General features: G+C 43.3%; 1 protein-coding gene across 6 annotated transcripts in view; it reads right to left on the bottom strand.

The window, feature by feature from the left end:
- Window positions 1–351: 351 nt before the first annotated feature.
- RIPK3 (receptor interacting serine/threonine kinase 3) overlaps window positions 352–13,140 on the bottom strand; it is a 429,719-nt gene continuing 416,930 nt past the window's right edge. For 3 of the 6 annotated variants that reach the window (XM_069633808.1, XM_069633812.1, XM_069633811.1), the window contains 2 exons: window positions 3,727–3,769; window positions 1,501–1,756 (listed from right to left, as the gene is read on the bottom strand). In XM_069633808.1, coding sequence (XP_069489909.1) covers window positions 1,644–1,756; window positions 3,727–3,769 — 156 coding nt within the window. In that variant the 3' untranslated portion in view covers window positions 1,501–1,643. Of the gene's footprint in view, window positions 1,757–3,726; window positions 3,770–13,140 lie in introns of all 6 variants that reach the window. The other 3 variants (XM_069633807.1, XM_069633809.1, XM_069633810.1) reach the window with 2 other exon arrangements.

A 13,140-nucleotide genomic window follows, 5' to 3' on the forward strand; every position in this document is an offset into this window, starting at 1 on the left:
CTGAAGCAGACTGTGCCTGCCCGTGCGCGCCGGCACGTTCGCGCCGGGTTTCAGGAGAAATAGGATTGGATGACTACAATCCTGCTGGGGATTGTAGTTTTCTTAGGCCCTGAAAGCGTGCAGAGGAAACAACGTTTCTCTGATACAGCTCGCGTTCTGTTTCTAATGAAAAGTGATGCCTTGAGCTAGCATTTGCCTTCCAAGTAAAAACACAATATTTAAATCCAACAATGCAGTTACTACGAAATTTAAACGGAATTTAGAATATTAAACAGCTAAAATGTTAAAAGTGCCCCTGACAAAGTTTCTACATGCAAAATTTAAAATAGGATTCTTTCTAGCCATCTGGTCTAAAATTTCAAGTAATAACGTCTTTTATTATATAGTCAAATAATTATGTGTAACAAGTTATATTAATCTCACCATAAATGTACCTCTTATGCCAAAAACGAGGCTACATGTGTCCATTTCTCTCTTTGTCAAAGGTTTCATGATTTTGGGTACCGTTTTACATGATTTTGGGTACCATTTTACATGATTTCGGGTACCGTTATCACCTTTCAAATGTCTTACTTCAAGTTCTTACAGCCTCCCCAAAGTGCTACATGTAATGCTGTACCTTCTTGCCTGGAATCTTGGCATCATTTCTGTTCCAGTTTGCGGTCATCCGTGGCTACTTAAGAAATGCAGCACTTTTATAATCAAGTGATATCCCAGAATTCTGATCTGGATCTTGCTGGTCACAGCTGGAAATCCTGCCTGCACACGGGAGGAGCTGCATGCTTCTTTTTTCAGCATTCCTGATAGTGGACATGTTGGTGGCTGCCTTGGAAAGGTTTCCATGCAGAAGAAATCCCACTCGTTTTTGAGTCCGGCTCGCTGGCGTGAAAGGGTGGGTGGGAAAATAGGGGCCATCTCAAGAAGCTATAATACAAGCTGATCTAAGTCCAGCCCAGTGGCAAATGATAGCACGTTTGTAAACAGGACTCGTGTAGCACCGCAGCTCCCTCTGCCGCCACTCCCAGAGCAGAGTTAAAATCAGTTGATATTCATTGCCAAGCTGCAAACCAAACTCACTCAACTTTAGCAAAATGTACACTGAGAACATCCCGTGCATGAGCAGACCAAGCTCAGCAATAAAGAGAGAAAGACACAAGGCAGTCTCCTCAGTTCAACATTGCACACATAGTTGCCCTGCTCCGGCTTTCATTGCTAGTGAGCACAGCCATCTTCCCTGTAATGTTCTGCACATCCCTCAAGTGCTTTCCTTGGGGGTGAAGCCAAACATGTTACTTTAGTGTATACATTCGAGAGAGGGACGAATTCCAGAAAGAGAGAGAGAGTAGAAAGCGAGAATACGTGAGAAAGAACTGTGGAAGAGGTAGATCAAGCTGGGGAAACATCATAGTGATGGCACTGTGGATGTAGCTGTGGAAGGAGGAAAGCATGAGCTTGTCTCCACAGAAGGAGAATTATTTCAGGTGGAGAGAGAGATGAACTAGCCCAAATTGATGGAGGTGGGGCTGAAATTGAAATTTCACTAGAATGACAGGGAGAAGCTTGAGAGGTGAGTACAGAGAAGAATTGGGAGGTGGGATAGATGAGAGGACTAGAGTGTTCTGCCAAATCCACTGATGCAGGGGTTAGTTCTTTTTCTTCTTCCCTTTACGCACAGTGCTGGAGGTTACTATGGTCATCGAGTTGTTATTCCCAATCTGTATTCCACTTAAATTGCTGCCACTGATACTGGTGGACCCTGCAGAAACACAAGCAGACAGAACCACGTCAGCAAAGCACCTTTTTTTATGTTTATTTATATGTGCGCACTGTTCATGCAAATATACGACGCCTCGATTCAGCGCTGGTGCCTGCAGACTACTCTGGAGCCACCTCAGAAATGGGGAATTATTTGATTGCTTATTCCAAACAAGGAATACAGAAACATTCCTTCCCATTTTAAAGTTCGCAGTGAGAGAATCCAGTGGACGAAAAGAAGTAGTAGAACTATGTTCCCTGCTGGCCCGCCCACCACAAACCCCATCCTGACACCCCCCTCCCACACCTAATGCAAACTCCACACCTGGGTCCAGCCTTTCCTCAATTCTACCCCCAACACTTTGTAAAGGCGGTAAGAAACACAGCGAAAGAAAATGCAAAATTAATTTTAATTGACCCCATTAACTTTATTTGTTGCCCCCACAACATACAGCTTTACGCACCCTCCCCTTTCTAATCACCCACTATTCGCACCTCTGAAGGGGCATGCTAAAGTTTAAAGCCACCCCCACCCCTCCACTCCCACCTATGCCTGATGCAGTGCACTGAAGTACATGTTTTAACTTCTTCTTACACTATTATTTTTAAAATGAAACCATCCCGGAACAGTTTCTTTTTAGAATAAAAGTATAGGAACAGTGACGCTTAATACAAAAAAAAAGTAGAGGCGCACCGCTCCTGCCCACTTCGACCACTGAATCTATTCGAATCAGATTCCAACCTTTTAACAATGGGGTTTGAATTAGCTCGAACGATTTAATACATTTGGAATGTACATTCAAAATGATTAAAAGGATTTGAACTCTAGTCGCGCGAAAAGAAAGAGAAATGTTGCCTGGACCGGACTCGAACTTGTCACAACTTCTTCAATTTTACATAATTCACTTGGATTGCTTTTTATTTATATTTTATTTAATTGTATTCTGTTATTTGTGAGTTATTCAGAGCCGAATTGATTGAACATGATTAAAACCAATAGATGTATATGGTTCAATCCGATTTCAACACAACAGGCATGTAAGTCTTGGCTCGATTCTTTCACAAGTCAACATTTGAGGGGTAGACTGATTCGAACTGCCACTTTAACAATGCAAACACGGACTCTAATGAAACACTTGAAGGCTCGATCACACATGCCTTCCTAAAATGTGAGACTGTATCCCACATTGAAGGTGGACCCCTCCCGATACGGTGCCATCCCTAGAAAAGTTTCCAAATGGCTTTAAAAATAATGATTGGGTCTGGAAAAACACCCTTCACCAGATATGTGCGCCCAACTACTAGGGCATCTCCTCAGTGACAGGTTGCCTTGAGTGGCAACCGTCAGTGTTCTTGTCCCCAGTCAAAGGGGTAAGAGTGGCGGGAGCCTGAACACATGGGTACCAGTCTGGACTCCACGAAATGCTAATGCACCCCACACCCACTTCAAGCCATATGAGTACTAATGGCAGGCCCTAGTTCCCCATGTTTCAGCTTATTTACACACATGCCACAGTTACCTCACATATGCTATTGCCTGGCATAAACCCTGATCTTTACATAAATCCTCTAAATAATGTAAGAACAGAAACACAGCACACTAGTGGGCCTCATTACGAGTTCAGCAATGCGGCCAAAAAAGGTGGTTATGCAGTGGTAACAGACCACTGTATTACCGCTGCATAACTGCACGGCTGAGCTACAAGTATGGAAGCAAGGCAGAGGAAAAACCTCCAGCAGAATGCCGGAGGTAATTCCTCTGCCTTACCACCAAAAATAGGCCAATTCAGCAGAATTAACGTTGGTGGTAATTCTGCAAAATCTCCATGGTGTCCTATGGACTCCAATAAATGGGGACTAACACTACCTAAATCTTGTCTCCTGGTGGCTCAGTCTTTTCTATGCTTGGACATTTGTCAGAACCACTCCGTGAACAATAAATATGCTGAGAATAAATAAGAGGAAACTCACCTGTAGGAGGCGACATTAGACTGGCATATGGAGGGTATGAATACTGAAAAATAAGACTTTAATTAAGTCCCCATACTCCATGAATTGCAAAACAAGCCAACAAACATCACTATGCAGAATCTTGTAACTTAAAACCACTGAGATTACATTTCTTAAACAACTGAACAGTTACCACCTATTAAACTATAACGCATGCGATCTGACATCTTACACTAACAGATACATCAGTCAAAGCCTATACACAAGTAACCATTGTGAGATCTCTTCCTTTTACATAATAAAAACCCCACACAGCGCAGATTAATGACATCTCGATCAACATCAGAGACCAATTCAAAACAGTTAACGTATTACCCACTCGTAGATCTTAGATATCCTCTTTTACCACATATAATTATAATTGCTCTTTACAACGTGCTTAATACCAGGTGTTGGCTTCTAAGAGTGGGATGGATTTCAACCTGTGTTGCGCTGCATTGTCTTGCTTCCAAGACAAACGCGTTGCCCCCTGAGCTATCCCATACCCTCTGTATATGTTTTAACGTGTAATCAGTTGAGAGAGATAGAGATACTGAGAGAGAGAGAGACATTTTGCCACCAGGAGGGATAAATGACCAAAGGAATGGACATGCAACTGCCACAGAATACTGGCAATATTAGGCCACCCGCCAAGTCATAAACATAATTTATAAATAAGTAGGAGTAGTAATTTGAGCAGTGATGCTACATCTTCCCGATATAGGAAGCATCACTCAAATCACAGCTTTTACCTGCTTCCCAGGAGTAGGTTGTGAGCTGAACTTGCTCTCCTCCGAGAGCTAAGGTAACAATACATTTTGAATGTTTAGGAATGGTAAATGATTTTTTACTTTTTTTATTTTATTGTAAAGCTTCAGTTCAATATACAATATCAAACTTTTGTTACATTCAATTAAATTAAATCCAATCCACCTCCCAATTCCCAAAAAACAGACCAAGTTCGATAAGCTCAAAAGAAACCAAATCGTCAATTTCCTTTGGACAAAATTTGTAGCTCAAGTTGAGGCATGTTGCAAAATTGGATTGAGAAAATTAATCAGGCTGCAGGAAAGCTTGATGTTTTGGCCTGCTGCAACATGATCCCACCATTCATCAGGGTCATACATTTGAGGTTTAAATTCATTCAGATGCAGTTCGTGTTGGACAGCCAACATTGGACATGCAGTTACTAGATGTTTTGAGGACTCAACTTCAGATGATTTGCAGAACCGACAAGTGTTGATTGCGGTTTCTTTGTTTTTACGTAACCATAGCATTTCATTTGTGTTTAAGGCATTCAGACGAAATCTCAAGAACTGCTTCCTGTGATGGCGTGATGGACAGTTTGTAAGGTATTTTGGTTGCTGAAGCAATTTTACCAAACTTTTAGAAGAGGGCAGGGTGGATTTGAGGGCTAGCCTGTTATTGTATGTTAAAATCCAATCCCACGCGGCTAGCTTATTTTTGGCATGTTGGGGACGCATAATGAGCTCTTCTTCACATATATTTGCATCGACCATAATTGCGTTGAGTTCGGTCTTCCATGTTATTAGAAGGGATGAAACTGCATTTTCATTCTTAAAGATTTTATATGCAGGAATGTTGTCGCCAAGCAGCATTTTGCGTAGTGTAGATAATGATTTCCCAACGACTGTCATGTAGATTGAGTTTAGGGCTAATTCATATCTCAGAGCCGAAATTGAGATGTAGTTTGGTAGAGCCAAAACACGCCTCCAAAACTTCCCTTCCAGTCTATGCCATAGATTGTGGTTTATGTTCCACGCTGATTCACCACCAAACTTAAGGGTTGGAATTACCTTCTGGAGGTAGAATATGACTACAGGAGTGATAGAAAATTTCCCGTAGTCCTTGTTAATTTTGGCTCCTTGTAGACTTAGGTTTTTAGTTCTGTCCATTAGATCGCTAATCCAGGAGGCTTCGCAGATGGAATCATTTATCATTACGCCCAGGTAGCGAATAGATTTGACGACGTTTAGGCATTTTTTTCAATAAACATCTGAAACATTTATCTTTTCTTGAAGTGTTTTGTCCTATAAACATGATCTTAGTTTTTTCGGTGTTTAGGAACAGATCTTTTGCACTTAGGTACTCGTTCAGGCGGATTATGAGATGTTGGAGCCCAATTTGTGTTTGATCTATTAACACAATGTCATCAGCGTAAACCAAGCAATTCAGTTGAGTTCCATTAAGCTTTGGTGGAAAGCAGTGGGCGGAGGCCAACCACTCAGGTAGATCTGCAAGAAATAGTTTGAAGAGATCAGCAGCCAGGGGGCAGCCCTGCTTGACCCCTTTGTATGTTCTTATTGGTAGAGTAAGGTCGCCTTGAGAATTTACTCTTATTTGAATAGAGGTGTAAGTATGTAAGGCGATAATGGGGTCTAACGGCTGCTCAGGGCATTTCCAGGATCACAATTTAGCCCATAGTTTACTGCGATTAATAGCATCAAAAGCTTGCCGCAGATCGACAAAGGCAAAAAAGATTTTTTTCTGTGCCTCCATCGCCGACAATTTTAGGATGGTCAGAATTGTAAGATTTACATCGACTCCGACTTGACTCGTGGAGCCAGTTTGACGACAATCATGCTTGCCAACCAAGAGGGCCCATTGCACCAAACTTTGGCGCAGGTAGGAGCCAAATATTTTGCCAATTGTATCAAGAAGGGCAATAGAGCGATAGTTGATAGTAAATGATTGTAGATGAGCTTTAATATGTGCCACGTCTTGTAGTGTTGTGATGAATTGATCTTTGACAGTCAAGTAGCCTTATCCCAATGGGATAAGTGGAGACACTAAAGCGCATAAAAACATTATTGAGGCACAATGAAGGACATCCTCATTGAGCTGGTGATAAGGGACCAAGCAGGCATGCGCAGGAGCTCAGGAGGGCATTAACCTTGTAAGGTACCTCCCATTTAACCACACAGGTAGTGCTCAGACTCCAGGAAATTAGGATTGCCCATAACCAGAGTGAAATAATATCTCCTATACAGTAAAAACAAATATATCACTGCTAGAAACAGTTGCACAAATACTGCAGAGTCCTATCTTGACTACCAGTTCTAGGTGGACTGCAACTGATTGGGGTTTTCACTCTGACATGATTCACATAGCTATGCGAGACATGGAGTTGACTTTAAGTCTAAAGGAGGTCTGAGAAGTTCCAAAGGTGTTTCCCTGATGCACCAGAATACACAACACTTATTCTAAAGTATTAACAAACATCTCTCTCATAGATTCACATACTTAGAAGACTTCCCAGTCGTTAGTCTGGGGAATGTGGGAAACCTGAAGGTGTCTCATTCGCTAGCACCCAGGGATCTGTCATCCAGGTGGCCAGGACACGTCCCTCGCTAGTGGATCCAGTTCCTGGGGGGGAACAGTGCGGGAGGATCACCTGGATGAGGGGTCTTCGGGGAGTGTGAGTGGGACACCAAAGGGTGAGATGCGGTATCCCCTTCCTTATGACACCTTTCCCCATTCTGCCCAGCAGGATATTTAGAAACTCTATCCCTGCCCCCTTTCCGACACAAACACCTTCTCACTACATGAGCGAAAACGGACTAACACCAGCACCATTTACCTGACATGACCCAACACAAGGGTCAGGCAGAGTCAGGCAATTGCAGATAACTGCACACACCTGACGTTCCTTTCCCTTCCCCACAGGGATAAAAGGCAGAGCACGAGAGCACACTTTGAGCAAGGCAGAACGCACGAGGAAGCAGTCATTCTGGGACGGCAGTAATGGAGGAAATAGGCGGTAGGACCTGAGAGGATGACCAAGAGGGAATTGCCCTTGCCCTTTTCAACCCAGACCCGCAAAGCTTCCAAAGAAAGAAACATAAGACTGGGAATCGCAGCTGGCGAGTGGTGTGTCAGATGTTAACGGTACACGGGGCCCTCCCAGACTGATAGCCAGGGCGGGAAGAAGCACTTGCCGCTGTGGTACCGTCCTTGACCCCCGAAGCAGAAGAAGAGCCAACGAGTTCAGCACCGCCGGTGAGTGGGAGGAAGCTGATACTGGACCGTACTGTGTTTGGCTCAAGGTTGCAGTGGCAACATTGTAAGAAAGAAGATAATAGACATAGGTATTTTTGTGAACAGAATTGGTACCAGAGATAGAGTGGCCTTGCGCCACGTGGGCGTCCAGTCGATTGTCTCTAACTGGTACCTCTCTCATAAAGAAAAAGAAGGAATTGAATTAAGAACTTTTTTGGTTATTGAAACTACAAAGACCAAGAGGCCTATGGAGGCTGGTGTGAAGTGTCAAAGTGGTCATACAAGGGTCAAGCCAAACCCCTTCTACAGTCGAAAGTCTTTGACGCATGTGAAAGTGTGTACAAAACTAAAGGAACTGTGAAGGTGGCCTTTGTGCCTGGAAGAGGGGAACACCATGGGATTTTGTGAAGCCAACACCTATCATAGAGTAACCGAGTGGCCCAGTGAGATGTAAATTGGCAAGTACTTTGGGAAACCATAAAGTGGAGAGAATAAGCTGCACAATTGTGCAAAAAGACATTAAGATTCTGGGATATTACAAGGTGATAATATTTAGACTGAATGGCTGTGTGAACCAGACAGAGGGAAGTCAAGAGAAATCTAAGGGAAGTGAATCCCACATTGTGTTAAGACCAAGGTGAACTGTTATTTTGGCAAATGTTAACCCGGCTGAGGGATGCCTACGAATTGGGGTGGACAGTGATACACCCGCGAACATTGTGTTGACAAGCATGCACCTGATTGAGGGGTATCCACAGTGAATGGTTGGTCTGAGCCCAATTGAGGGAGGCTATTGCTGATAGAAGGATCGGAGCCCGGCTAAGGGGGATCCAAGGAGTAATCGCCCAACGTGAAGATTAACCAACTGAAATTTTTGTTTCTTGTTTACATCAGGCCCTCTGAAGCAAGAGACTTTGCATGAAAGAGACTTGGGCACAGAAGATCCTGATATTGAGAACGGGAACTGTAACCTTGTGCCGGAGAAGCCCAGGAGTGTGCTGTGCTCAAGAGTCCCGCCTTGTCCCGTGCTAAACACTTGAGGAAGGGAGACCTTGGCCATAATATCCTGACCTATCATTTTGTGAACACTTCTTTCTTTTCTGGTGAACATTATCCCAAACTATTTTGTACCATAGCTGTAAGGATTGGCAATCGTTTATTTTTTTGTTTAGTTTCTTTTTTTAGTATAGACCCTTTTTATTTGACTAGACTCCACTAGGACTGTATTGGCGGAAGTGCTGTTTGCTGGCCTGTTGTCCTTCCAGGAACCTGAACTGAAGAAAAAAATATTACAGCCTTCATTACCTACGTTCTGTGGTAAAATTAAGCCATGTTCCCCGACCGTGCACCTCTACATAAGGCTGAGCGTGCGCGCATTTGCGCTTCACATTGGCGGAAGTGCTTGGGAAGTGCGGGTTGCTGGCTCACAGCAGTATCAGCATTAGCTCTGATAAGGTAAACTGATAATACGTATCAGAAGCCTTATTGCAGCACGCATTGGTCTAGCCTTATACTGCTACTGTATACTTCAGTGACCCCCGAGTGTTCTCGTGTTGTGCTGTGCCGCATCTCTTCTCCCCCACCGACCTCCCCCGTGGTTAACTGTGTCCTCTGTTTCCCGTTTCCCTGCAGATCTTGCGGCAACCTACTCCTCGGTGTGTTTTCCCTCTGTAAGACATTAGCTGACCTCTGGTGGCGTATATTGGTACCGCTGATGCATGGCGCCCCCTTGCCTCCCAGCCCATGACATCAGATAGGTCTCTTCCTCTGTTGACCATATGGCTGACACTGTAGAACTTGTAGAGGCGAATGACAGTGCTAATGCTCACGGAAAGCAAAAACCCATGCATCGTTGTATTCGGGTGTGCCCTCCGAAAATCATTACTAAACTTCTTCCCTCAATGAAAGTGAGAAAACTGACCACATACTTTCCTAAAGTATCTGCCCTCAGCAAAGCTGATGAAATGATGGCTGTTAATGACATTATGGACAATTTAAATGTTTCGTCGGGCTGTCTTGGATCTAAGCTCATCGATAATATACTCACAATATCTGGTAAGTCTGTGATCTCTGCTCCAGCAGTAACTGTGTCGGAATTGGCATGCCCTGTGCTAGTCTCCACTAGTTTTGGTCCCTCTGCTGGTGCCACCTCCCTGCTTCTCCATCCGTTGAGCCATGAAATGGAATTGATGCCTCAACCTCAGCGTGCCGAAACAACACTGCTGTTACAACCGCCATGATATGATATGATTGGTTATTTATAACATGCTTAATACACAGAGGTTTCTAAGCGCAGACCCGGGGATCAAACCTGTGTTGCTCCACGTCGTCTTGTTTCCAAGGCGAGCATGTTGCCACTGGATCTGACATTGATGGCATGCCGGTCTCCATGATCTTAGTAATAAGATAGATATTAGCTCAGAAGTCCCTGACATAGAATATTTGGGTGTTGAAATGAACTCTTCTCTCTCTACCTGTCCCCCTACTATAGATGTCCATACTCTGTCTGACCTTCCATTCTGTGCTATATCGCCCACACTCCAGGGCCCCACCTTTGATTTAGATAAAAGTTTGGCTGCTCCTGTTTTTCTCACTGTGGGTGTGGGAACTGACACCTCATCTACCCCCTGTTCTACGGGTGTTTCTTCCCAATCTCCTCTTGTTCCTCTGCCTCCTCCACCCCCAGGTGAAGACAGCCTCTTTTTAGGGGGTGTCACCTCTATGGACGTGGCAGAGCCCTGTCCTGATGGCTTTGTGAATCTGAATGATCAAAATGCTGACATGTACATACAAGAAATAAATAGCCACTACCGGCATGAACAACACTAGAAATACCAGTATGACATCAAATAAGATGTTCATGGCATTTGAATGTCTCCTGACCTTGATGGTTGAGAAATATGAGAGGCTGGAAAATAAGCTTGATGTCCAGTCTCTCCTTCTGCAGAAGAGCATAAATCGAGGCAAGAAATCACTAAAGGACCAGAGCACGAACACTGATTTATTTGGTTCTGATATCAATGTTTTTGTTCACCAAAATGTGAGATCTCCTACAGCTGTAACAAATACCGCTATGTGTGATGTGTGTTTCTCTAACTGATGGTATAGTGAAGAGTAGCATTAATTCTAAAAGTGTTCCTATTAAATGCAAAAAGAAAGCCACATCCCAAGATTTCATGTATGCAAAGCGATCAAAATTGTGTAAGAATGCATTATCATACAAGAGGATAGCATGAATGGTCATCTTAATGGCTCGGAAGCTACTGAGCTTCCTGATCTTACTCAGCCCATGTTTCCCGCTACAAATAACTCTATTCAAACTGTGTTGGAGAGAGTGGTTCCTGGTTCCGCCTTGTAGTGACAATGCGGTTTCAGCTACAAGTTTGCCACCTTCAGTAAATTCTTGCATAAGTGGTGCGCTCATCCGTAGCGCTTACACTGTTGCATCGAGCGCGTCAAATCAAGCTGGGACACTCGGTCAAGCTAAATTGACAGAGACATGGGCTATGCCCACCCGTAACAATACTAAAGCAGCTTTTGCTAACCAACAGATCAATAATGTCAATATAGTAGGCACTAAAGTTAAAGCCCTTCAATTACAGCCTGTATCCACAGAGGTTTATCTTCCACCTCTCAACCGAGAGGCTCTTATATGTATCTTTCACTCGATAGTGCCTCTAAGAGTTATTAAATCCAAAGATATTCACATTGTGGACCAGGTGGAACATATAGCCACTAGTATATCCAATATTTGGTTTAAATCTGAGGCTATGCTCTACTAAATCCTGAATTATGAGGTGGAGTTATATAGACTTGGCTAGTCTTGTAAAGTCGTGATGATGTCACCCACCAAATTGAGACCTAGATTGGCAGCAAATACACCTGCAAAGACACAGCTGGGTATTGCTTCAACTTGTAATCGGGTATCCACAGGAAAAACAATGACTGCAGTGCATAAACAGACCTTAAGCTGCAATGACTCTAATACTGTCGATGGCGTGTCTACTGGTTCCTGTCCACATCCAAGTAAGTGCTGTTGCGATCTCTGTGATAGTGCACCTGCAAATGGTTCCGATGATGGTTAGTGGCAATGGCTTCCCCCTGTTTTCAAAACTCACTTTTCTTCGCTGTCCCGATGACACTAACATCATGTGTCCTTGGAATACGTGGGGCTCTTCACACCTTTTTGGTGATGATGGTCTCCTGTCTAACATGGATCTGTTCTCTATTATTGTATTACAGGAGACCTGGCTCACAGAGTTAATCCATTTTGATGGGGGCACAAATGTACAGAGACTTGCCACTAAAGGCCCCATTGGACGGCCAAAGGGTGGGTTGTTGATTTTGGTGAGACAACCATGGCCCATTACTCAGGTAAAGGGGTCTACCTCCATGGTCCAGGTGGTAAAACTACTGCATTGTAAGAAGAATATTATTCTCATTAATGTATATGACCCAACATATCGATTAGTGACAACTAGTAATGTGTTAACGGTGAAACAAATACTCAATGTTTGCCACTGTGACCTACCAATAAGGATAATGGGCGACTTTAATGCCTGTATAAATCTATCTACTAATGACCAATATAAGAAACATGAGTCTGCGCCTGTCAGGATGAAAACAACAACTAAGCGACAAGGTAAAGCATGGGTGAACATGCTTGAGGATTATGGGTTTACACGACGTCATGGTTTATGTGCTGGCGACGCACAGATGGCCCAAACATGTGTGTGGTAAGAGTGCCTCCACTATCGACTATGTCTTCGTGAATCAGCGGGGAATGTCTTTGGTAGAGGACATGGCCAATTTGCCTCGTGAAGAAAGTGATCACCTACCATTATGTGTTCTTTTCAAGCATTTAAATGTAACCTCCGGAACTAGCTCGTATGACTTAAATGGTGATATATTTGTTAATAACACGAGCAACTGTATACAGTGGAATTCTCCCAATTTGACCAAAGCAAAAACTTGTTCAGAGAGCTTACTGCCTGTTTTTATAGAGTAATTTGATGATCCTAGCCTTACTACCTTAACTACTACTGTCAATTCCCTTTCTGCGCTAATTGCCGACATCAAAGATATCACCAAAAAGCGTAGGAAATATATAAGCGTATACGAGCATTGTAATAAGGTGTACAAAAGACACGCTAACTTTGATGCAAGGATTGTTGCAGCTAAGAAGAAATTGCGTGCTGAAATATCTGAAGCTCTATATCCTAGCTTGTGTATATCTACCTCTAGTGAGATAAAAATATCAAGTCAAACTGGCCAAATTAAAATATTGGAGATGGTTAAAAGAGCACATATCAAAATGCAAAATGGACGCTTAACAGGAAATAGCCCATTTGGCAAACTTAAAATATAACACTGAAA

Source organism: Ambystoma mexicanum, chromosome 13 (assembly GCF_040938575.1).
Source record: "Ambystoma mexicanum isolate Mex_15411 chromosome 13, UKY_AmexF1_1, whole genome shotgun sequence".
In the NCBI taxonomy this organism is placed as follows: Eukaryota; Metazoa; Chordata; class Amphibia; order Caudata; family Ambystomatidae; genus Ambystoma; species Ambystoma mexicanum.